The sequence below is a fragment of the Calliphora vicina genome, chromosome 4, assembly GCF_958450345.1.
Source record: "Calliphora vicina chromosome 4, idCalVici1.1, whole genome shotgun sequence".
NCBI lineage: Eukaryota > Metazoa > Arthropoda > Insecta > Diptera > Calliphoridae > Calliphora > Calliphora vicina.
Genome location: NC_088783.1, coordinates 116,966,453 through 116,991,677, shown reverse-complemented (window position 1 = coordinate 116,991,677; position 25,225 = coordinate 116,966,453). Strand labels below are relative to the sequence as shown.

General features: G+C 26.5%; 2 protein-coding genes and 1 non-coding gene across 7 annotated transcripts in view; 1 reads left to right on the top strand and 2 right to left on the bottom strand.

Moving 5' to 3' along the window:
- vap (RAS p21 protein activator vap) overlaps nucleotides 1-25,225 on the top strand; it is a 118,697-nt gene that overhangs the window by 19,971 nt on the left and 73,501 nt on the right. For 3 of the 4 annotated variants that reach the window (XM_065508264.1, XM_065508262.1, XM_065508261.1), the window contains 7 exons: nucleotides 1,466-1,579; nucleotides 2,942-3,014; nucleotides 3,087-3,496; nucleotides 3,577-4,426; nucleotides 4,497-5,403; nucleotides 7,798-7,948; nucleotides 8,052-8,710. In XM_065508264.1, coding sequence (XP_065364336.1) covers nucleotides 1,466-1,579; nucleotides 2,942-3,014; nucleotides 3,087-3,496; nucleotides 3,577-4,426; nucleotides 4,497-5,403; nucleotides 7,798-7,948; nucleotides 8,052-8,200 — 2,654 coding nt within the window. In that variant the 3' untranslated portion in view covers nucleotides 8,201-8,710. Of the gene's footprint in view, nucleotides 1-1,465; nucleotides 1,580-2,941; nucleotides 3,015-3,086; nucleotides 3,497-3,576; nucleotides 4,427-4,496; nucleotides 5,404-7,797; nucleotides 7,949-8,051; nucleotides 8,711-25,225 lie in introns of those variants that run through there. The other variant, XM_065508263.1, reaches the window with a different exon arrangement.
- On the bottom strand, nucleotides 14,390-14,461 carry TRNAA-CGC (transfer RNA alanine (anticodon CGC)). Its single transcript has one exon. It is a non-coding gene; the product is annotated as a tRNA-Ala (tRNA).
- The window catches only part of LOC135957502 (uncharacterized), an 88,445-nt gene continuing 82,780 nt past the window's right edge, over nucleotides 19,561-25,225 (bottom strand). For both annotated transcript variants that reach the window (XM_065508260.1, XM_065508259.1), the window contains 5 exons: nucleotides 24,309-24,613; nucleotides 24,139-24,242; nucleotides 23,172-24,059; nucleotides 22,982-23,101; nucleotides 19,561-20,261 (listed from right to left, as the gene is read on the bottom strand). In XM_065508260.1, coding sequence (XP_065364332.1) covers nucleotides 20,175-20,261; nucleotides 22,982-23,101; nucleotides 23,172-24,059; nucleotides 24,139-24,242; nucleotides 24,309-24,613 — 1,504 coding nt within the window. In that variant the 3' untranslated portion in view covers nucleotides 19,561-20,174. The remainder of the gene's footprint in view (nucleotides 20,262-22,981; nucleotides 23,102-23,171; nucleotides 24,060-24,138; nucleotides 24,243-24,308; nucleotides 24,614-25,225) is intronic.

Here is a 25,225-nt window from a genome sequence, read left to right as displayed (position 1 = left end):
CGGCTGTGCCGAATCTTATATACCCTTCACCAAATTATACTTAAAAATTTTAAATATTTTTAGGTAAACAAAATTTAATTTTTTTTCCAGTTGCTTTTTGAATTTTTTGGAAAAAAAAAATTTTCGATTGTTATTTTAAATTTTTTTTTTTTAAATTTAAAATTTTTTTTTTTTTAAATTTTAAAATTTTTTTTTTTTAATTTTAAAATTTTTTTTTTTTAAATTTTAAAAATTTTTTTTTTTAAATTTTAAAATTTTTTTTTTGGTTTTTTCAATTTTTAAAAAAAAAAAAAAAATTCGGGTTCAAAATTATTTTTCCCGATTTTGACCCATTGTAGGTCCAACTTACTATGGTCTTATATACGTCGTTGCAAATGTCTTTGAAATATCTATCATTAGATATCCATATTGTCTATTAATAATTGTCTATTAATGTCTTAGTAATCCAGATATAGGTAAAAAAATAGGTCAAAAATCGAGGTTGTCTTGGTTTTTTCCTCATATCTCAGCCATTTGTGGACCGATTTTGCTGATTTTAAATAGCAAAATTCTCGAAAGCACGTCTGACAGAATTATTGAAGATTTGGATCCCGAAGATATCTGGGGTCTTCAGAAAACTGATTTCAACAGACAGACAGACAGACAGACGGACAGACAGACAGACAGACAGACAGACAGACAGACGGACATGGCTTAATCGACTCCGCTATCTATAAGGATCCAGAATATATATACTTTATAGGGTCGGAAATGAAAAATGTAGAAATTACAAACGGAATGACAAACTTATATATACCCTTCTCACGAAGGTGAAGGGTATAAAAACTTGTTCCAAAAAACTACAAATTTAAATTTTAAGCCATTTAACCTTTATATTTTTAACTTCAAACCAAAATTTTGTAAATTGATTTTATGTTTACCCTTTTAGGGGTTAATTTGGCTTAAGATACACATTATGAATGAATCATTTGTGGCAACAGCTATTGCCAAATTGAGAGTTCACACAACTTACTATTGAAATTCTTTTTTGGTTCAGTATTTTTTTTTACTCTTTCTTTTAACTCAATACAAATTAAGCTTTAAAAGGAATTTTTTTGAAATATAAAACAAAACAATCAGCCAACAACTATTTCCTCCATAAAGAATTAATTTTTCCACAAGTTTCTTTTTTCTTTAATTATTTTTTTTGCAATATTTTCTTTACAACAATTTTAATTAACAATAATAACAAACAACTACAACAAAAATTTATTGTATATTGTGTACTTATATTATTAATTTATAGTTTTTAATATGACAATGATTTTTACCACCATAATAATTGCTTCCCTTCTCTACTTTGTGCTGTTTTGTGGATTTTTATTTTACATTGAAAAATTTCATCATCATGCTTGGCGTTTTCCTGCGATTTATAATGTTTGTGTGAAAATTTTCGTTTGGTTTCCTGGAAATTCACATTATATAGGCGAACGACCTGCCATTATAGCGCCACCAGAGAGTGAATGGTATCATGGAAGACTTGATCGCTATTCGGCTGAATCACGTTTACGTGGCAGCAGCAAATTGGGAAGTTATTTGGGTAAGTTTTTTTTTTATTTATTTTTTTAAGACAAACATTTTATGTAATTAATTTCTTTACTTTTGAGCTTTAAGATTTTAAAGTTAAAAAAAATAGGATTTAGTATTAATTTTAGGTATTTTTTATTAGCTTAAGCAGTTTAATATAGAAATTTTGTCAAATAACTTAAGTAGATCCTTTTAAGCTTTAAAAATCGTCAAAATGATGAAAAACTTGCAAATATGGCAACATTGAGGCCGCCATTACTAATTGTAAACAAGGCAACACTAACAACAACAACCCACCAAATTTTGTAGAGTTGTTGCAGGGACTCTCTCTGACTTTAAATGAAAACAACGTTAAATGCAATGTTAGCGGCAGACCGCAAAACCTCAAAATTATTAATATTTTATATATTTAATGTATTTTACTTGGAAAAATCAAGATTTTTTTTCAAATTAATTCTTTAATTTATTAAAATAAATAATATTCTATTAAGAGAGCAACTAATTTTACAATATTAAGCTTGTATAGTGGACATGATTTAGAAATAACTGTTAAAAATTAAAAAAGTCTAAAAAGTACTTTTTTGAAAAAAATGGTTTTAGGTTAACTTGGTACCAAGTTAGGAATATTTTTTAAGATTTAGCTTTTTTATAGACTTTGTGAAAAAAAGTACAAAGTACATTTGGTACAAAGAAAATTTAAATTGTTTAGTATTTAGTAGTTTTATGGAAATTTTTTAAGATTCGATACACATTTTTGGTACTTTGTGAAAAAGTACTTTTCTGAAGTTTTTTTTTTGGCAGATTTGGTACAAAGAACATTTAAATTTTTTAGTATTTAGTTGTTTTATGGAAATTTTTTAAGATTCGAAACTTTTGTAGACATTTTTGATACTTTGTGGAAAAAAGTACTTTTTGAAAGAAGTGTTTTGGCACAAAAATTATCGGTTTATTAAGGATTTAGTAGTTTTATGGCAATTTTTGTGTACATAGAAAAATATCGTTTTAAGTTGTTAATTTTTTTGGCGTTTTTGGTACTTTGTGCAAAAAGTACTTTTTGTTTATTTAGCTTTTGAAAAATATGGTTTTTAAGAACAATTGATACAAAAATAATTTGTTTAATTAGGATTTGGTACAATTTTAGATTTATGGTCACTTTTGGTACTTATTTGAAAAAGTACTTTTTGAAAAAAATGGTTTTTAAGAACATTTGATACAAAAATAATTTGTTTATTTAGGATTTGGTACAATTTTAGATTTATGGTCACTTTTGGTACTTATTTGAAAAAGTACTTTTTGAAAAAAGTATTTTTGTACTTTTCTAACAAAATTTCTCTATGAAATCCTAAATCATATTTCTGTTTTTTCTATTTTCCAGTTCGAGAAAGTGATCGCAAACCCGGTTCTTATGTTCTCAGCTATTTGGGCCGCACAGGCATCAATCATTTCCGGTGAGTAAGCCATTCCTGTATAAACATTTGCAGACATTTAATTTTTCTTTTTATCTTCTCTTCTCTCACCAGTATTACTGCCGTTTGTGGTGACTTCTATATTGGTGGCCGGCAATTTATATCGCTTAGCGATTTGGTGGGCTACTATACTTCCTGCAGTGATCTCTTGAAACGAGAACGTTTGGTGTTCCCGGTGCCACCTCCAGAGCCGGTCAATGACAAGAAACGTGTGGTGGCCATACTGCCGTATACCAAAATGCCCGATACCGATGAATTGAGTTTTCAAAAGGGCGACATATTCTTTGTGCACAATGACATGGGCGATGGCTGGCTGTGGGTGACCGCCCATCGTACCGGTGAACAGGGCATGATATTTAGGGAATTGGTAGATGATCTAGATCCAGCCATAGATCCCAATACAGTTTTTCCTTGGTTCCATCCGAATTGCACGAAAAATGAGGCCGTCGATATGTTGGTTAAGGGTGAGTTTTTAACAATAAAATTTTAATTTAAATTTAAATTCAAATAATTTCTGTTCTCTTGTTTGTTTTAATAAATATAGCTGGTCCTGGCAGTTTTCTAGTACGTCCCAGTGATAACTCCCCGGGAGACTATTCCCTTTTCTTCCATATCAACAATCAAATCCAACGTTTTCGCATTGAAAAGAAGGGTGTACGCTATCTCATGGGTGGCCGCACTTTCGAGTGCTTGGATGCCGTCATTAATCGCTATCGCAAAGAGCAAATTGTGGAGGGCCATTGTTTGAGTCATCCCGTGGTGAATGGCACCCAGCCGGAATTCAATCAACAGTATGTGGTCGAAAAGGCAGCCGAAAAGATTTATGCCACTTTGCGTGAGTGTCGTGATCAAATTGGTTTGAAGAAAATCAAAGGCATCAAACATCATGGTCATTTGAATAAGAAATCGGATAAAACCGCCAAATGGAAACAACTATATTTCGCTCTAATCAGCGAGGGTTCCGAAACACACCTCTGCTTCTATGACAATCCCAAAAAGACTAAACCCAAGGGTCTTATTGATCTATCCTGTGCTTATCTCTATCAATGTCACGATTCCCTGTGGGAAAGGCCATACTGTTTTCAGATAGTGGAGCGGGCTTTACCCTGCTTGGCCACCGTTACATATTTGTGTGCTCCTAGTCAAGAGAGTTATGTTGAGTGGATAAATGCCTTAAAGGCTCAATGTATCTCTCAGCTGAGTAAGGCCCAGAAGAAAGTACCACGTCTTAGAGAACTGCGTTGCCTAAATTTACATATATTAGAAGCTCATAGACTGCCATTTAAATTAGTGCCACATCCCTACTGTAGTATTTCCTTGAACCAGGTAAAAGTGGGCAAAACAAAAGTCAAAATAGCACCTGATCCAGTTTGGGAAGAAGAATTTGTGCTGGAGTGAGTATTAATCAAAAAACATCTAAAAAGAATCTAAAAAATTTATAAAAAATTTCTTGTTTTTTTTTAGTGATGTACCACCAGATGTGGTCTCCCTAACCATTACATTAATATCGCGCGGTAAACGTGGCAAGGACAGTGAGGTGGCCGAACTAACCATTGACTTGGCCAGCTTAAAGAATGGCCAAGAAACCGAAGAGTGGTATCAATTAACCGGCATGACACCCATGGGTGAATGGGGCTCTTTACGTTTAAGAATGCGTTATTTGGATGATCTCATAATGCCTTGCGAAGAATACAGTCCTCTGCAACAACTCTTACTGGAATCCGAGCTCTATGCCGTCAAAGCTTTAGCCGAACTGTGTCATAATGATCGTGTGCCCTTGGCCACGGCCCTGCTTAAAGTTTTCCGCCATGAAAAACGTGAAACCGAATTGATACGTGTTCTCTGTCAGGCGGAGATAGCACGAGAAAACGAAACTACTACATTGTTTAGGGGCGCCAGTTTGGCAACCACTCTTATGGATTTGTATATGCGCACCGAGTGTACTGGTTTCCTGCAGGCAGCCGTTTCCGAGACCATACAACGCATTATGGACAGCAAACAGTCGGCTGAATTGAATCCCACCAAAATGGATGTCAACGACGATGCCTGCTCCAATGCTGAGTTCCTTTTACAAATTCTAGATCTTGTCACACACTCGATATTCACCTCGCCCGAAGCCTGTCCCCGTTCGGTCAGATTCATTTGCAATTGTTTGCAAAAGGCCGTGGTGGCTAAGTGGCCTACGGAACGTTTGGTTAGAACACGCGTGGTGTCTGGTTTTATATTCTTGCGTTTGTTGTGTCCGTCTTTGTTGAATCCGCGACAATTTGGTCTGGTTAGTGAAACACCGCCAACAGCGGCCACGCGATCATTGATAATGGTGGCCAAATGTTTGCAGAATTTGGCGAATCTTATAGAGTTTGGAGGAAAGGTAAGGGAATTTTTTAAAATATTTAAAATTTAAAAATCTTTATAAATTTAATCAAAATAACAGTAAAAAGTGCTTTAAATTTATTTTTGTAAGATCGTTTTTATATATTTCGCAATCAGGAATGAAACTGCATAGTTTTTGAAAAGTAACGATTAATGTGGAAAGTGGTTACTTTTTTGTAATTGCACGAAAATTCTGAAAAAAATCATGGCTTTGTAATTAAAAATTAAATTTATTACAGATTCTTTAAAAATATATGAAAAATAACATCATATTCATATAAATACAAACGGTTACTCGTTTAAAATGTATCCAAAATTTTATTTTTTTAATTAATTTTTAATTAGTTTTTAATTGCAAACAAAATTAACTCGTAATTACATAATTTTTGAAAAGTAACCATTAATTTTAAAAGCGGTTACTTTTTTGTAATTGACTGAAATTTTTTGAAAAAAGTAAGGAATTGTTATTAATAAAGAAATTTATTACATTTGCTTTAAAAATTTCATGTAAATAACATTAAATTCCTAGAAAATCAAACGGTTACTCGTGTAAATTTTACCCAAAATTTTATTTTTTTAATTTATTTTTAATTCATTTTTTATTGTGAACAAAATTACCTAGTAATTACTTAGTTTTTGAAAAGTAACCATGAATTTTAAAAGTGGTTACTTTTCTGAAATTGACTGAATTTTTTGGAAAAACGCAAGGAATTGTTATTAATAAAGAAATTTATTCCATTTGCTTTAAAGATTTCATATAAACATTATTAAATTCCAAGAAAATCAAACGGTTACTCGTGTAAATTTTACCCAAAATTTTAATTTCTTAAATAATTTTTAATTAATTTTTTATTGTGAACAAAATTACCTAGTAATTACTTAGTTTTTGAAAAGTAACCATACATTTTAAAAGTGGTTACTTTTCTGTAATTGACTGAAATTTTTAGAAAAAAGTAGGAAATGTTTTTAATAAAGAAATTTATTACATTTGCTTTAAAGATTTCATATAAACATTATTTAATTCCAAGAAAATCAAATGGTTACTCGTGTAAATTTTACCCAAAATTTTAATTTCTTAAATTATTTTAAATTCATTTTTTATTGTGAATAAAATTAGCTAGTAATTACTTAGTTTCTGAAAAGTAACCATACATTTTAAAAGTGGTTACTTTTCTGTAATTGACTGAAATTTTTAGAAAAAAGTAAGGAATTGTTATTAATAAAGAAATTTATTACATTTGCTTTAAAAATTTCAAGTAAATAATATTAAATTCCAAGAAAATCAAACGGTTACTCGTGTAAATTTTACCCAACATTTTAGTTTCTTTAATAATTTTGAATTATTATTTTATTGTGAACAAAATTACCTAGTAATTACTTTGTTTTTGAAAAGTAACCATAAATTTTAAAAGTGGTTACTTTTCTATAATTGGCTGAAATTTTTAGAAAAAAGTAAGGAATTGTTATTAATAAAGAAATTTATTACATTTGCTTTAAAAATATCATGTAAATAACATTAAATTCCAAGAAAATCTAATGGTTACTCGTGTAAATTTTACCCAAAATTTAAATTTCTTAAATAATTTTTAATTAATTTTTTATTGTGAACAAAATTACATAGTAATTACATAATTTTTGAAAAGTAACCGATAATTTTAAAAGTGGTTACTTTTTTGTAATTGACTGAATTTTTTTGAAAAAAGTAAGGAATTGTTATTAATTAAGAAATTTTTTGCATTTGCTTTAAAAATTTCTGTAAATAACGTTAAATTCCAAGAAAATCAAACGGTTACTCGTTTGAAATGTATTCAAAATTTTAATTTCATAAATAATTTTTAATTGCGTTGTAATTGTGAACAAAATTACCTAGTAATTACTTAGTTTTTGAAAAGTAACCATACATTTTAAAAGTGGTTACTTTTCTGAAATTGATGGAAAATTTTAGAAAAAAGTAAGGAATTGTTATTAATAAAGAAATTTATGGCGTTTTCTTTATAAATTTCTTGTAAATTATTTCAAATTCAGAGAAATACAAGCGGTTACTCGTGCAAAATTTTTGTAAAATTAAAATTTCTTAAACAATTTATAATTGTTTAGTAAATGTGAACAAAATTTTATAGTTTTTAAAAAGTAACCATTAATTTTAAAAGTGGTTACTTTTTTGAAATTGATGGAAAATCTTAGAAAAAAGTAGGGAATTATTGTTAAGAACACAGTTTAATTAATTTTCTCTACTGTTTTCATTTAAAAAATATTTAATTCATAAAAATATAAGCGGTTACTCGTGTAAAATGTAACCGAAATTTTGAGTTTTTAAATAATTTGTAGTTATGTTGTTTTTAGGAACAAATTGAGAAATGGTTACTTAAAATTATTTTTTTTCTTTTTTTAGGAACAATACATGGAGGTGGTTAATCCTTTTATATTGAAAAACAAAGAACGCATGATTGTTTTCCTAGATCAATTATCTATGGTTACAGATCCTACAGCACCGCCCGGCTGGAATTCAGAACAAAATTCGAATCAAAATTCTCAAGATACTGGTAAGTCTTTTATGATTTTTTCAATATATTTATTTGTATTCTATAAAGCATCAATGCATCAAATGCCCCTCTCTCTCTTTTTATTATTATGTCTCTCATGAAGGCCGTGAACTAGCTACGTTACATCATATTTGTGTTTCATACTTACCGGAATTGCAAGAATTATCGAATATAATCTCAATTAAAAAATTAGTTACTGTTACCGATATGCTTACAAAACATAAACTTAAGTATCGTGAAATGATTAGTTAAGTTAAATAATATGCGAACAAAGGAAAAAAAAAACAAAAACTTTTTTATATTAAGAAAGACATTTATATACATACAACAATACAACTTATAACTCTTTAATAAGACACGTATAATAATGATTGGAACTCCATGGAAAACTGATCCATGGTGTAAAGATGATAAAGACATATTTAACTGTGTTTTTTTGTTTTTCTTTTTCTTATTTTATATTTCTTTCTATCAACTCATTAAACGCGTCTCAAAGGATATTTAATAGATCACAAAAAAACGCAACACATTACCAAATAACAAACAAACAATTCTCTCTCTTTCTCTCGCTCGCTCTCTATTTCGAACTATATAAATCTGTCATTTTTTATATATAAACGAGAAAAAAAACCAACATAATTCTATAATAATACTATATTTATAATAATATTTAAGGGAATTAACACCAATTTACAACGATTTTTCTATAAAATCGTTTGAAAATGAATTAAATAAACAAACAAATTTAAAATAACATAATAATGAACTTGATTTTTTACCTAGAAAAAAAAAGAAATATCATCTAAACAATATAATAAACTAAACATTTTTAAATTATATTCTATATTTAAAACAATAATAAACGGTTTAGATTAATCAAAAAAGCTTTTCTTTAACTCATATATATAAATTGCATTAAATATGGCAGGTGTGTGAAAAAAAATTACAGCAAATTCCTAAAAATAACAGTAAAATTTTACCCAAATTTCGATTTCTTTTATAATTTTTAGAAATTCTTCAATTTTAAACAGAAATTAAGTGATTCTTCAAAAGTAATCAATAATTTGGCAAGTGGTTACTTTTCTATAATTAAAGGAAAATCCCTGAAAAAAGTCTAGAATTGAAACTGATACAAAAATTTACTACATTTTCCAATTAAATTTGGTAATATTAGCGATTACTTTTTGTAAATTCGAATGGTTACTCGTGTCAAAATCAACTCAAATTTATTTTTGTTACATAATTTGAATTTATTTATCAATTATAAGCAAATCTATGTGATTTTTGAAAAGTAACGATTAGTTTTTGAAATGGTTACTTTTCTTTAAATCTAGGAAAATCTCTGAAAAAACACTGGAATTGTAACTGAAGCACAAATTTACTTTATTTTCCAAGCAAATTTTGTAATAAAAGTGATTACTTTTTGTAAATTCGAGTGGTTACTCGTGTCAAAATCAACTAAAATTTATTTTTCTTACATAATTTGAATTTATTTAATAATTATAAGCAAATCTATGTGATTTTTGAAAAGTAACGATTAGTTTTTGAAATGGTTACTTTTCTTTAAATCTGGGAAAATCTCAGAAAAAACACTGGAATTGTAACTGAAACACAAATTTATTTCATTTTCCAAGCAAATTTGGTAATAAAAGTGATTACTTTTTGTAAATTCTAGTGGTTACTCAAGTAAAAAGTAACTAAAATTTATTTTTCTTACATTATTTTTCTTACGTTATTTGATTTTTTAATTGCAAACAAATTTAAGGGATTTTTGAAAAGTAACGATTAGTTTTTGAAATGGTTACTTTTCTTTAAATCTGGGAAAATCTCAGAAAAAACACTGGAATTAGAACTGAAACAAAAATTTACTCCATTTTCCAATTAAATTTGGTAATATTAGCGATTACTTTTTGTAAATTCGAATGGTTACTCGAGTAAAATTCGTTAAAAAAATTCCATTTGTATAACAATTTCAACATAGTTTTTAATTGTAAACAAAACCTAATAGGCTTTGGAAAGTAACCATTATTTTGGAATGTGGTTACTTTTCTACAAATATAGAAAAATGTTAGCAAAAATTACAAAGAACTTGAGTATAGCTAAAATTATAACATTTTCTGTCTAAATTTTGGACAAATATGTGGTTACTTTTAAAAATGTTAGCGGTTACTCGTGTAAAATATTTCATATTTTCTTATGATTTTTAAAATGTAACCATTATTTTGAAATGTGGTTACTTTTCTGTAATTAAAGTAAAATCCTAGAAAAAGTTGTGGAATTGTAATGTAAATTTAAATTTATTAGATTTTCTTGTAAACATTTGTTAAATAAATGATTACTTTTACAAATTTTTAGCGGTTACTCGTGTAAAATTGTATTAAAATTACAATTTCTTAAAAGGGTTTAGCATGATTTTCAGTTTTAAACAAAACTAGGTGGTTTTTTGAAAAGTAACCATTATTTTGAAATGTGGTTACTTTTTGGCAATTAAAGTAAAATCTTTGAAAAAAGAGTGAAATTGTTATTAATACGGAAATTTATTTTATAATTTAATTAAATTTTGTAAAAATAAGTGATTACTTTTATAAATTCAAGTGGTTACTCGAGTAAAATTAAACACAAATTACAATTTCTTCAAAAAGTTTACAATATTTTCCAATTATAGATAATTATGCCATGTTTTTTTAGCAGTATTTATTATAGTGAGAAAAAATTATAGGGAAATCTTAGAAAAAATTTCGGAATTTTTTTGAATTAATTTTTTCACACAACTGTGTATTTATTTTACCCTTTCAAGCCATAAAAGCAAAACTAATTAACAAAACCATAGCTAAAGAAATTATTTGATTTTCTGATATTTTTTAAACTATATTTATTATTTTAAGAAACACATTTTGCTCTCTCTTTCATTTTCTCTCTAACTTTTTCATTAATTTTAAACAAAAAACAAACCCCTCTTTCTATTTAAACTTTATGTTTTTTGCAAAACTATATTTATACATAAATAAAATAAAAATATAAAAAATGGAATATTTAATCCCCCAATTTAGCTTTTATCAATAAAATTATACAACAAACATATATTATATTTAATTTCTTAATTAAACTTAAAGTTATTTAAACAAAAAAACTATTTTATTTTTAAAAAAGTATTCTTTTTTAGCATTTTTCTTCTAATTAAAAACTACAAACTGGTTGCAAACTTTTTTATATATTTTAAATAATTTTTTAACACTCACTCCTCTCTTGAACTGTTTAATAAATACTTTTTTTTATTTTTTTTACCATAAAATATTATATTTATTTAAATAAACCTAACCTATATACAGTTAATTTTTATTTTTTTAAATTTGTGTTAATAATTTTTTATTTTTTGTAATTGTGAAAAAAAAAATAATATTTAAAGTGTAGTTGAAAACAATTTTTATATATATACATTAATGAAAACAAACAAAAAAAAATACATTTTGCATCCTAGTCAAAACAATAAAAAAATATATAAAAATTGTGTTTGTTTTATTTAAAAAAAGGAACGAACTCTGATTACTCACCCCACTTCTAGGTGAGTTTATCAAAACAAATGGAGTAGAATGAAATAAAAAGAAAAAAAATTACAAAAAATAAAAATAAATATCTTAATAATTTTCAACGAAAATTTAAGTATATTTGACATGAGTAACCACTCGTATTTCTAGGAATTGGATGTAATATTGATTAAAATTTTATATAATATGCAACAAATTTTAATTTTAATAACAATTGCATACATTTTTCTGAGATTTTCTTAAAATTAGAAAAAGTAACCACTTTTCAAATTAATCGTTACTTTTCCAAAACTTTGTAGTTTTGCTTGGAATTAAAAGAGTTATTAAAATTATTGGACAAATTTGAATTTTAAGTTCATTTTACATGAGTAACCGCTTGTTTTTCTATGAATTGAATGTAATTTTGATTAGAATTTTATATAATATGCAACAAATTTTAATTTTAATAACGATTTCATACATTTTTCTAAGATTTTCTTTCAATTAGAAAAAAGTAACCACTTTTGAAACTATTCGTTACTTTTCCAAAACTTTGTAGTTTTGCTTGGAATTGAAAGATTTATTAAAATTATTGGACAAATTTGAATTTTAAGCTCATTTTACATGAGTAACCGCTTGTTTTTCTATGAATTTAATGTAATTTTGATTAGAATTTTATATAATATGCAACAAATTTTAATTTTAATAACAATTGCATACTTTTTTCTGAGATTTTCTTTTAATTAGAAAAAAGTAACCACTTTTGAAACTATTCGTTACTTTTCCAAAACTTTGTAGTTTTGCTTAGAATTGCTAGATTTATGTAAATTATTTATACTCGTTCAATTTAAAGCTCCTTTTAAGCGAGTAACCGCTTGAATTTCTATGAATTTGATGTTATTTTTCATAGAATTTTATATAATATGCAACAAATTGTAAATCTAATTACGATTACATAAATTTTTCTGAGCTTTTCTTTCAATTAGAAAAAAGTAACCAATTTTGAATTACTCGTTACTTTTTCAAAACTTTGTAGTTGTGCTTAGAATTAAAAGATTTATTAAAATTATTGGACAAATTTGAATTTTAAGCTTATTTTACATGAGTAACCGCTTGTATTTCTATGAATTTAATGTAATTTTGATTATAATTTTATATAATATGAAACAAATTTTAATTTTAATAACAATTGCATACATTTTTCTGAGATTTTCTTTCAATTAGAAAAAAGTAACCACTTTTCAAATTAATCGTTACTTTTACAAAACTTTGTAGTTTCGCTTGGAATTTAAAGGTTTATTAAAATTATTTAAATTCTTTGAATTTAAAGCCAATTTTAAGCGAGTAACCGCTTATTTTTCTATGAATTTGATGTAATTTTAATTAAAATTTTATATAATATGCAACAAATTTGAATTTTAATAACAATTGCATACATTTTTCTGAGATTTTCTTTCAATTAGAAAAAAGTAACCACTTTTCAAATTAATCGTTACCTTTTCAAAACTTTGTAGTTTCGCTTAGAATTAAAAGATTTATTAAAATTATTGGACAAATTTGTATTTTAAGCTCATTTTACATGAGTAACCGCTTGTTTTTCCATGAATTTAATGTAATTTTGCTTAGAATTTTGTAAAATATGCAACAAATTTTAATTTTAATAACAATTGCATACATTTTTCTGAGATTTTCTTTCAATTAGAAAAAAGTAACCACTTTTGAAATTACTCGTTACTTTTTCAAAACTTTGTAGTTTTGCTTAGAATTAAAAGATTTATTAAAATTATTAGACAAATTTGAATTTTAAGCTCATTTTACATGAGTAACCGCTTGTTTTTCCATGAATTTAATGTAATTTTGCTTAGAATTTTGTAAAATATGCAACAAATTTGAATTTTAATAACGATTGCATACATTTTTCTGAGATTTTCTTTCAATTAGAAAAAAGTAACCCCTTTAAATTAATCGTTACTTTTTCAAAACTTTTTAGTTTTGCTTAGAATTGATAGATTTATTAAAATTATTGGACAAATTTGAATTTTAAGCTCATTTTACATGAGTAACCGCTTGTTTTTCTATGAATTTTATGATATTTTTCGTAGAATTTTATATAATATGCAACAAATTTGAATTTTAATAACAATTGCATACATTTTTCTGAGATTTTCTTTCAATTAGAAAAAAGTAACCAATTTTGAAATTACTCGTTACTTTTCAAAAACGATGTAGTTTTGCTTAGAATTAAAAGTTTTATTAAAATTATTGGACAAATTTGAATTTTAAGCTCATTTTACATGAGTAACCGCTTGTATTTCTATGAATTTAATGTAATTTTGATTAGAATTTGAAGCTCATTTTACATGAGTAACCGCTTGTTTTTCCATGAATTTTATGATATTTTTCGTAGAATTTTATATAATATGCAACAAATTTATAATCTAATAACGATTTCATACATTTTTCTAAGATTTTCTTTCAATTAGAAAAAAGTAACCACCTTTAAAATGAATCGTTACTTTTCAAAAACAGAAAGATTAAAATTATTTAAACTCTTTGATAATTTGAGGTGGTTTGTTTGTTGCTTTTCAAAATCTATGTAGTTTTATTCTTCACATTTAATTTGTAAAAAATATGATTGAAGAAAATCTAATTTTGGTATAATTTTGCTCGAGTTTTTGTTTATTTTTCTGAATTTCATTCAAACTATTATCATCTACTTAACTAACTTTTTGTGAGAAGTCCCGGGTTCGAACCCCGGCATCTCCAGTTAGTAAGGATATTTTTTTTTTATAATTTAATAAAACAAATAATTTTCAAACAAAATTTTTTATAATTTTTTTTTTATATAGAAGAAAAGAAAAAATTTTTTTTTTATTAAATTATAAAAAAAAGTTCCAAAAAATTCATCCTTACTAACTGGAGATGCCGGGGTTTGAACCCGGGACTTCTCACATGCGAAGCGAGCGCTCTACCACTGAGCTACATCCCCACATTTGAATCTGCTGTCAAATGTGTGTTTTGTTAAGAGCGACCACAATATCATATACATACATATGATAACAGAAAAGAACAAACAAAACCAACACAAATGTTTATTAGCGTTGCCAACTACCACAAAGAAAGAATTTTTCATAAAAGCGTTGTACACTACGCACAGTGTATCACAAGTAAGTTTTTTTTTAGGAAAAAAAAACGGTAAAAAATTCCCGAATTCTTTTTTTTTTAATTCGAATTAATATAATAATTTTATTATGCATTTTAAGTATTAGCGAATTTAGATATTTTGAGTTTTTATATAAAAAAAATTGATTTTTGTTCAGAAATATAATATTTTCAGTTTTTATATAAAAAAATCGATTTTTGGATTTGGATATTTTGAGTTTTTATATAAAAAAATCGATTTTTGTTCAGAAATATGAGTGATCACAGATCGCGCTCCTTTTCATGATTAAACGCTTATTGGGCAAGTTATTAGCAAATTTAGATATTTTGAGTTTTTATATAAAAAAATCTATTTTTTGTCAGAAATATAAGTGATCACAGATCGAGCTCCTTTTCATGATTAAACGCTTATTGACCAAGTTATTAGCGAATTTAGATATTTTGAGTTTTTATACATAAAAATCGATTTTTGTTCAGATCACAGATCGAGCTCTTTTTTATACCCTTCACCTTCGTGAGAAGGGTATATATAAGTTTGTCATTCCGTTTGTAATTTCTACATTTTTCATTTCCGACCCTATAAAGTATATATTCTGGATCCTTATAGATAGCGGAGTCGATTAAGCCATGTCCGTCTGTCTGTCTGTTGAAATCAATTTTCTGAAGATCCCAGATATCTTCGGGATCCAAATAGTAAGTTGGACCTACAATGGGTCAAAATCGGAAAAAAAAATTTAAAGCGAATTTTTTTTAAAAAAAAAAAAATTTTTAAATTTAAAAAAAAAAATTAAAATTTAAAAAAAAAAAAAAATTTTAAAAATTGAAAATAATCGAAAAAAAATTTTCCAAAAAATTAAAAAAAAAAACTTGAAAAAAAATTAAATTTTGTTTACCTAAAAATATTTAAAATTTTGAAGTATAATTTGGTGAAGGGTATATAAGATTCGGCACAGCCGAAAATAGCACTCTTACTTGTTCTTGATTAAACGCTTATTGGCCAAGTTATTAGCGATTTTAGATATTTTGATAAAAAATCGATTTTTTGTCAGAAATTTGAGTGATCACAGATCGAGCTCCTTTTCATGATTAAACGCTTATTGGGCAAGTTATTAGCAAATTTAGATATTTTGAGTTTTTATATAAAAATATCGATTTTTGGCCAGAAATATGAGTGATCACAGATCGAGCTGCTTTTCATGATTAAACGCTTATTGGCCAAGTTATTAGCGAATTTAGATATTTTGATAAAAAAATCGATTTTTGTTCAGAAATATGAGTGATCACAGATCGAGCTCCTTTTCTTGATTAAACGCTTATTGGCCAAGTTATTAGCAAATTTAGATATTTTGAGTTTTTATATTATGAATTTTACTACGAATATTTAAATACAAGTTAGCCAAATATGTAGGTGCAGCCGTTTTCCGAGCATAAAAGTGACCAACATTTACAAAAAAAATTTTCTAAATCGGTCCGGCCGTTCTCAACTGATGCAATTACCAATGAACGACATTTGATTTTTATTTATATAGATTTAATTAAAAATAATTAATTAAATATAATTGAAATTACAAAAAAAAAAAAAAAAAAAAAAAAAAAACCCAACCGGGGGTTGAACTCGCGACCTCACGATTAGATTTATATTTGACTTGGCTACTAAATAATGCATTCAGGAAGTGGTTAATTAAGTAGGCACAGCCGAATATAGCTCTATTAATTGTATAAATAAGAAGGAACAGTCAAGACACATTCACCCCTATCGGCAATAACATGTGAAATTTTGTTCCCATGAAATATTCATTTCCCTCGAAGGGAAAATTGCTATCGGGAATATCACGATGAACTTTACATTCACAATAGTTGATTTTGTTCGTAACAGCTGTTTATTGTTTACAAAATTCCATCTAAAAATGTGGAATTTTTTCACGTGAACAAAGTTGATGAAAGAAAAAAGGAAAAGGGAACATATTTCATGTGAAATATTGATTCGCGATAGGGGTGATTATTTTACTTACATTTTTTCTTTTTAAAATGAAACAAAAAACAACAGGTTTTTTATATCTTTCGCAATAATAATGATTTTTTTTATTTATTTAAATGATGGTTGAATGAAATTTTTCTTACATTTTTTTTTAAGTATGATGAAGATTAATTTTTTTTTATATTTTTGTATAATTATAGTTCGGTTTGTTTTTTGTATTTAAAAACTACCATCTACAAGGATAAGTTTATTTTTTATATATATATAATATGTCTAAACTAAATGCCTTAAATGATACATATACTATTTTATAAAATACGCGTTTTTTTATTTATTTTTTATTACTAATATAATAATAATTGAAGCATTTTTTGTAGTAGTTCTCTTTTCCATCCAAAAATAAGCTTTTTTTAGGTTAATTTTTAGCAGAAATTTAGAAAAAATTTCATTGAAATTATTATTAAGTAAAAGAGGGGAGAAAGACGAAAGGAAATAAATTTAAAAGGAACAGAAAAAAAGAATTTGAAAAATAAATGCCATAAAAACGTTTTATAGTTCGGTTCTTTTCCTTTGATTTTTAAAAATTAATGTTTTATTTGATATTTTTAATGTTATAAAAATTAAATGAAATGAAATATATCACAGGGTTGTATTTAAAATTATAAAATAAATTGAAAGCAAAAAAGGTTAATAATTAATTAATATTTAGTTTAAAAACAAATATTAATGTTTATTTATATAACAAAACTATAATAAAATTACTAAAATTTAAAAGGTTGACAGGAGAAAGTAGACTTTTTTTTAAAATAATATAGAATTTGTTTACATTTTTTAAATTTTTTTAGATTTTTGGTATTAATCTGCTCACAATTTTATATATTTTAGTTAGTTGGCCTTTAAATTTGTGTTATTTATTTAAATAACTAAAATATTTGCTTTAAATTATGTTTGCAAACAAATGCAGTCACTTTTTAACATTTACGAGTCCTTGTTCGTTTACATGAATACCCCTATTGTTTTGTTTACCACAGAGTTGCATTTTATAACTGTTTTTAAGCCAGTGCTGGGAATTATTGATTAGCAACACTTTTAAGCCAGAGCTGGCATTTGTTAATTGCATTACAATTATTTTTTTATAGAAATTCAGTTTTTTAACTTTTATAAAGCCAGAGCTTGCAATTATTGATTATTTTTAATGCATTTAACAGGTTTTTAAGCCACAGATGCCAGGTATCGATTGTATTAAACACAATTGTTGGGGAAATTAAGTTTTTTAACAGCTTTAAGGCAGAAATGGGAATTATTGATTGATTTTAACTGTTATATAAGCCAGAGTTGACAATTATTGATTATTTTTATCTTATATAGCAGGATTTCAAGCCACAGATGGCAGGTATCGATTGTAATAAACATAATATTTTGTAGGAATTACATTGTTTTAACAGCTTTAAGGCAGAAATGTGGGTATGAATTTTATAACAACTAACTAGTTAGTACTTTAATTCTTATATTTTTTGATACATCAATGGATTTATTTAATTAACCTTTTGAAGTGTTAATATTTTTTTCTTAATTAAAAAAATTATAGTGAATACTACTATATCTTCCAGTCAGGATATAGTAAGAAAATTAAATATTTTAAACAATATTTCCAGAGAATTGCCAGCCATAACTTCCAGTCAACCTTTTTAAATTTTTCCAGTGTTTTCAAAAAAAAATTTGCTTAAATTAAGAAAAAAAATTTTTGCTATAATAAAAAAATTATGATGATATTTTTTTGTAATTTTTTTACACAAATTTTCATAAAAAATTTTATTTAAAAAAAATTTTTTTCTATATTTTTTAAGCTTTTTTATATAAATTTCGTGTTAAATATTTATCTAAAGCGGGGTTTTTATATATATACTATATTTAATAATATTTTTTATATATAATTTTTTCAAATTGAAATTTTTGCAAACACATTTTATTATTTTTTTTCTAAATTTAGCCTCTTGTGTTGTTGTTCTTGTTGTAAAATTTCCAAACTTGTTTTTCTATTAATATTGCACCAAGTCCCAGCTTATTTATTTATAATTATTACTTTCCTAAAATGTTCTAAATTTTTTTTCTATATTTAATGTTGATTTTTTTTCTTTTTTTTATTTAAATCTAATTTTATATTGGTAGTTTTTAAAAATGGAATATATTTTCTTTTTGGGTTATAAATTTAAATACACATAGAATTTCTGAAATTGCTTATTTGGTTTTTTTCACATGGATTTAAAATAGAGAGTTTTTTCAGTTCTCCTTTAATTAAGGGTAGCAAGAAAGAAGTTTTTACACATATATAAATAGAAAATATTTCTAAAATTTTAAAAATAATTTAAAATTTCAGTTGTCATTGCAAATTTACCCTTAAAATAAAGTCCCTTCCTTGTGTTTTTCTGTTACATTTAGCATTTAATTTATATTAATTAATTTCACAAGTTAGATTTTTCTTTTTATTACTACAATTTTTTGGCACACTTGTTTTTCTGCTTTTATTCATTAAAATTAATTTAAGATTTATATTTAAGGAAAATGTAAAAAAACGTTTTTAAGCCAATCTAAAAAAAAGCCAGCCAATTAATAATTTTCCTAATATTTTTTTATGGTTTTTATTATTTTCTGTTTGTTTTGATAAAATTTACAGTTTTTTAATGTTTTCCTTAATATTTTTCTTAAAATTATTTAAATTCAAATTTGTCATTATTTAACTGCTTTTTTCTTTTAAAGCAGCAGTGGTAACACTTGTTTTGTTTACTTTTTCTTTTAGCAGGGTTGTATATAGAGCAGAGTTGGGCGTTTGTAATTAACCTGTAATTTTTCTAAAGCAGAGTTGGAAAGTAGTAATTCATGTTAGTTTTCTTTTAAATTTCCTTGCTAAATAAGCTAAAAGCTGTTGTTTTCCCTTTACAGAAAAAAAATTGTTTTTTTTAATTGTATTTTTAAGCGTTTTTCATATATATATTCTTCATTCATAATTTATTTTCTCTTTTACTTGACTTAATTAATATATGTAGTTATAAATAATTACAATAGTTGTTTTTTACTTAAATTCAAAAACATTTTCTTGGAAATGTTTGTGTTTTTTTTTGTTTGTTTAATAAATATTCAGTTGGTTTTTTTTTTGTATATACTAAGCAATAATTTTAAATTAAAACTAAGATAATTCAACATAAAATTTCTCTTAATGTTTTAAACTTAATATGAAATTTTATAAAATTAAATATAAATATACAAAAAAAATTTATAAATTATTTTTTTAAAAAATAATAGAAAATTCATAGAGTTTTTTTTTGTAATAGCTGCGGTTTGTTTGTGTTTGGGTGGCTACTATATATAGATCTTTACAAATTCATATACATTTTTATAGTTATTTAATTAATATAATAAAATAGATTATTTTAAGGTTAATGGGGGAGGGGGTGTATTTTTGTATGATTTTGCTAAGCTTAAGAAAATAATTTTACTAAATTAGTAAAAAAAAATAATGGGTATATGCAGTATGGTATTTAAAAATAATTATAAAAAAAATATTTCAGTCACTATCATCGGTATGGGTAGAAACAAACGATGAGCTACGGTCATGGATTAACATCGATAAGGTTTCTAAACTGCGGCGCACCTAAAAACATGCAAAAGATAGAAATAATTTAAAGATAAAATCCATAAAATATAAACAAATATAATTAGTCACAAGTTGTTAAAGAAGGGACTTTGTATTTATTTTTATAATTAGTCATTTATTGTTGGTGGGGTATTTCCTAAATTAGTTAATATAATCTTCTAATGTCATTTAATTGCTTTGAGTATAACATATTCAGACCCCCCATTAGTGTAACAGATAGGTGAATCATTAACTATATTGTTTTGGGAAACTCCTGATAATTTTATATCACAAAACTTATGACATTTATTAAATAAAACCTTATGATATGTGTTTGTTTTGTTATCATATAAGGTAGTCTGGGAAAAAATTTGATATCATATGATTAATTAGATCTAATTGATAACATTTTCTCTAATTCTACTTAAGTATGTACTTTTCTTTGGAAATATTAACAAATATGGGAAAATCAGGCATATGATTTTTAAGTAATTGCAATTGAAACAAATCTCAAGTTTTTCACACAATTTAAGTGGTTTTTTTTAATAGGTTTTGTTTTAAATGCATAAATTTGTTAAATAGTGTCAGGTGTGATAATTGTTATTAAACAAAAATACAAAATTTTAAGAGGCAGCTGACAAGGAATCACTGTTCTTATTATTTGCCAACAATTTAGTGGTTTTTTATAGTCTTCATTAAAAATTATTCTTATTTTATATAAAATATTGCTTCTTAAGTTTAAATTTCTTTCCCGCCATTTAAATTTTTATAATTTCTAATAAAAGTCTTCTGTTTTTTATAAAAAAAAGGTTGCTTAGATGACAGGATAAGCAAATGCTTATCAATTTGGTATGCCCTTTTTAAAATGTGTATGTTTTTTAAGCAAATATCCCTTTACATCTAGATCTGCTTCCTAATATATAAAATATTGCCTCATTAGTTAATTTTTCGCTAGGGGTTAGATTCAGAAACACTACTGGAAAACAATTTTCTAATTTTTGTATGAAAATCCCTCAGTTTTCAAATAATTTTTAAGTGTTTTTCATACAAAAATTAGAAAATTATTTTCCGGTGGTGTTTTTGAATCAGGCCATAATTTATTTAATGAATTTTACTGCCGGCACAGAGAATTTTAATAAAATCGTGGTTTTGAAACAAAAAACTAAAATTCTAGGGGTCCAAATTACCCGTTGCACTAAACGTTCAACTTTTAAGGACCATTTACATATTTTATGATAATAGAATGACAATTATATTTAAACTTAATCCATTTTAATATAAATTCTATAAAATTACATTTTTTTTAACGTATATTCTTCTCACTGGACAACAACAATGTCAATATATTAATTTACTCATATTAATTTTATAAAAATCCACTGAATTTACAAAATTTAATAGTTTATATTGTTAAATTTAATAAGTTTCATACTTTTTGAATGAAAAAGTTAAATAAACTAGTGGATTTGAAACAAAAACTATGATTATCCTCACTCTGGAAGGACCCGAGTCTTACTCGGCAAAAAGATTGTCAACTAGCTCAGCGACAGCTGAATCTCCATGAAAGAACTTTCGGAAACAGTGGGAACTATTACAATAACAAAAATTTTACATATTTTAATATAAAGAATGATAATTTTATCTAAATCTATTAGTTTTTAATAGAAATTCCATAAAATTCCTTAAACTCTCAATGAAAACAAAGAATAGCTTCTTCTTTATTAAGGCTTCTTCTTCTCACTGGACAACAACACCTGTTAATCTACTAATTTCACCATATTTATTTTATAAAAATCCACTGACCTTATAAAAAATTAACAATTTATTAATTTTTATTGTTAAATTTAATCAATTTCATAATTTTTTTAACAAAAAGTAAGAAAATATTAAGTACAGAAAAATTACTGTTAAAAAATTACATTTATTTTGCTTTGTTTACCTTTTTTAACAGAGTTGTATTCAACAGAGCTGGGAAAAACGATTTTCCTAAAGTCAAGCAGAGTTGGAAAGTATTAATTGTTATAGAATTCTAAGGGGGAGAATTAGTGTTTTTTCTAATATTTTCTTATTTCTTATTACATTTTTCATGTTTTATAGCTAAATATAAACTAAAATTACTATCCTGGCTAAAATTATTTGGAAAATTCCCGGAAAATGTAATTTTACTTTAAGCAGAGTTGGGAAGCACTAATTCAGGATTTTTCAAAGCAGAGGTGGAAAGTATTAATTGTAAAAGAATTTTAAGGAGAAAATTAATGTTTTTTTTTAATATTATTTTCATTTCTTCTTGAAGTGTACTTGCATTGCTACTAAACTACCTTTAAAAATCCAAGTGGAAAATGCAATTTCAGGCCCTAATACACTTAGAGAAAAAAGTGTGAAGCCAAATTTTGGCAAAAATAGAGAATAAGAGATAAAAATTAACGAATTGTTATTTTAAACTTTCAAAATTGCAAAATCAACACTTGACCTGAGGCAATAACAAAAAATATAATTCATATAAAACATAGACAACAGTGATTGACACCTAAATTATTCACTGATAACTAACAAAAGTAACCTTATTTCTATTATAAATAAAAAATATATTAAATTTAATCCCCAAAAATCAACAACAAAAAAAATACTTGATAATTATAAATACTACTAATAAATTATTAAAAAAAAAAATACAAAAAATATAGATAAGATTTCCCATAAAAACTTAACAAATGAATGCTTTGTTTAAAAATTATTACCTTAGCAATTTGTTCTAAATTCGTTTTAAGTATATTCTGAGCTTCTTCAGTACTTTTAAGTTGCAGTTGCTTTTGAAAGCGTAAAGCTTCGCTAAATATATCATCATCATTGCCAGAACGCTAAGAAATTACAAAACACAATTTAATAAAATCTTTCATTTACAAGTATGGCATTATAATAATAACTTACCCAATTAAATTCTACAGGAGATCGATAACCATTTGTTTTAGCTTCTATATCTAATATCCGATATAATAGGAATATGGAAAATAATGCTAATAGTAGAGTGAGCATAACGCCCAAATAGACCACATGTATTTCAGTGGGAAACTTAAGGTGTACCATGAGGTTTTTGCTTACACTTGTAAATATATTTATAACACGATTAGCTTTAGAACTTGGCAAAGTCATGACGGTGGTGGGCGAAGATGAGGTCGACGGTGTGGGCGTGGAAGTGGCCGACGTGGTGGAGGAAGCACAGCCAGCTATAATAGTTACTTTACTAACCTCGCCCTCGAGCGTAGGTTTCAGGGCGGGTTGTTGTTGTTGTTGCAGCACTGACTTGAGACCAATTAAATTCACATTGCCGCCAGCGCCATTAGCATAGTGTGCGGCTGCCGGTGCCGAGGATCTTGTTGAGGAAGCTGTATTTGTTGCTGATTTGGCATTTATAGGAATGTCGGAGTGCCTTGTGTCGGCAATACTTAAATTCGAACTGCCCACTGAACGTCTCAGTATCGTTTGACTAGTATCGTTATGTAGCAGATTACCATTGGTTTGGGAATTTTGCAGTTCGGTGATTTGAGCTGGACTTTCGTTGCCGCTTATCGAACAGCTGCTATCATCTTCGATTGAGTATTCTTCGGAGATTTCAATGTTGGCCGGATCTTTGGGCAGTATTTCGGGTACGCCCAGCGGTGGACAAACACTGCACATGAGGCGAAACGCGGCCTCGCGACTTATGAAACTGCCAAAGACATGGCGTTCATCGGCGGTGGCCACGCCCACAGCATTTGGTATTATTTTAGCGGTTTTCTCTTTGGAGATTTTAGTAACGGAGGAAGTGGGTATAACAACCTGTTAAAAAGGGACAGACAAATTTGATTTAGTGTTTATCTCTTTTTCTATTAAATTTAGAAGAAAATCTCTGGCCTACCTTAGTAACATAACCAAAAACATTTGAATAAAATGCAAAATGTTGATCTGTTATATAAAGATGTCCTTGCAGTAAAATATCACTGACTAGTGCACAGGAATAATCTAAAAAAAAAACATACAATAAAAAATAAGATTTTCTTTTTTTTAAATTTCATTTTGCCAACTTACAGTTTATCAGTTTCTCATCTTTGGACACCTGAGCAAAATGTCTATGGAACTTTTTTACACGCGAACTTGATATCTCTTTGCGTTTCTTCTCTTTTTCGGGGGGAGTTGTTGCTGACGAGGAACCATTCGATGTTGTAGCTGTAGCAGCAGCAGCGGCTGTCGCTGCTGCTGTTGATTGCTCATGCTTGGCCGTGCTGCTGCTGTTGCTACTGGCGCTGCGACGTGAAGGACTTATGCTGCGCAAACTCCCAGACGAATTTAACGTCGGTAGGGGAGTCAATGAAGTCGCACTATGTTTGAGAGATCTAAAAATTAATATAAAAAATGATTTCAATTAAAATTTGTTTACAAAGTGAGTTTGTTTCAAAAGTTTTCATTGTACTTATTAATCTATTATCACACTTATGCACTCATCCTCTACACATCATATGACAAAATGATAAACTGTTTTTAATTGCATACGATTATAAATTGATTAGTTTAAACAATAAAATTGTTTTTAATTACATAGTATGGATTTCACATTATCATTTTGCTACTTAACACCGCCATAATCATAAATTTCAGTTGAAAGTAACAATATTTCAGGTGCTTTTATTATAAACTAATTAAATTTAGGGTTAAAAACGTTAATTTTAAACATTTACAAAAATTGTAACGGTTTTCCTAAAGAGAATTGTTTTTAGAGATGGCAACACTAGTTTACACAAACAATATCCTTAAAAATGCAACTCTGCCATTTACAACAGTGCTGCCAAGTCTACCATAATAAACTGATATTTGAGACAGTGAGGCCAATGGCTTTAAAATACAAAATAGCTAAAATTAGTAAATATTTATATTTTAGCTTTTAAAAAAGGAAAATTGGAACAATTTGTATTAAAAACGATTAGAAATTAATAGAATTGTTAAAAAAT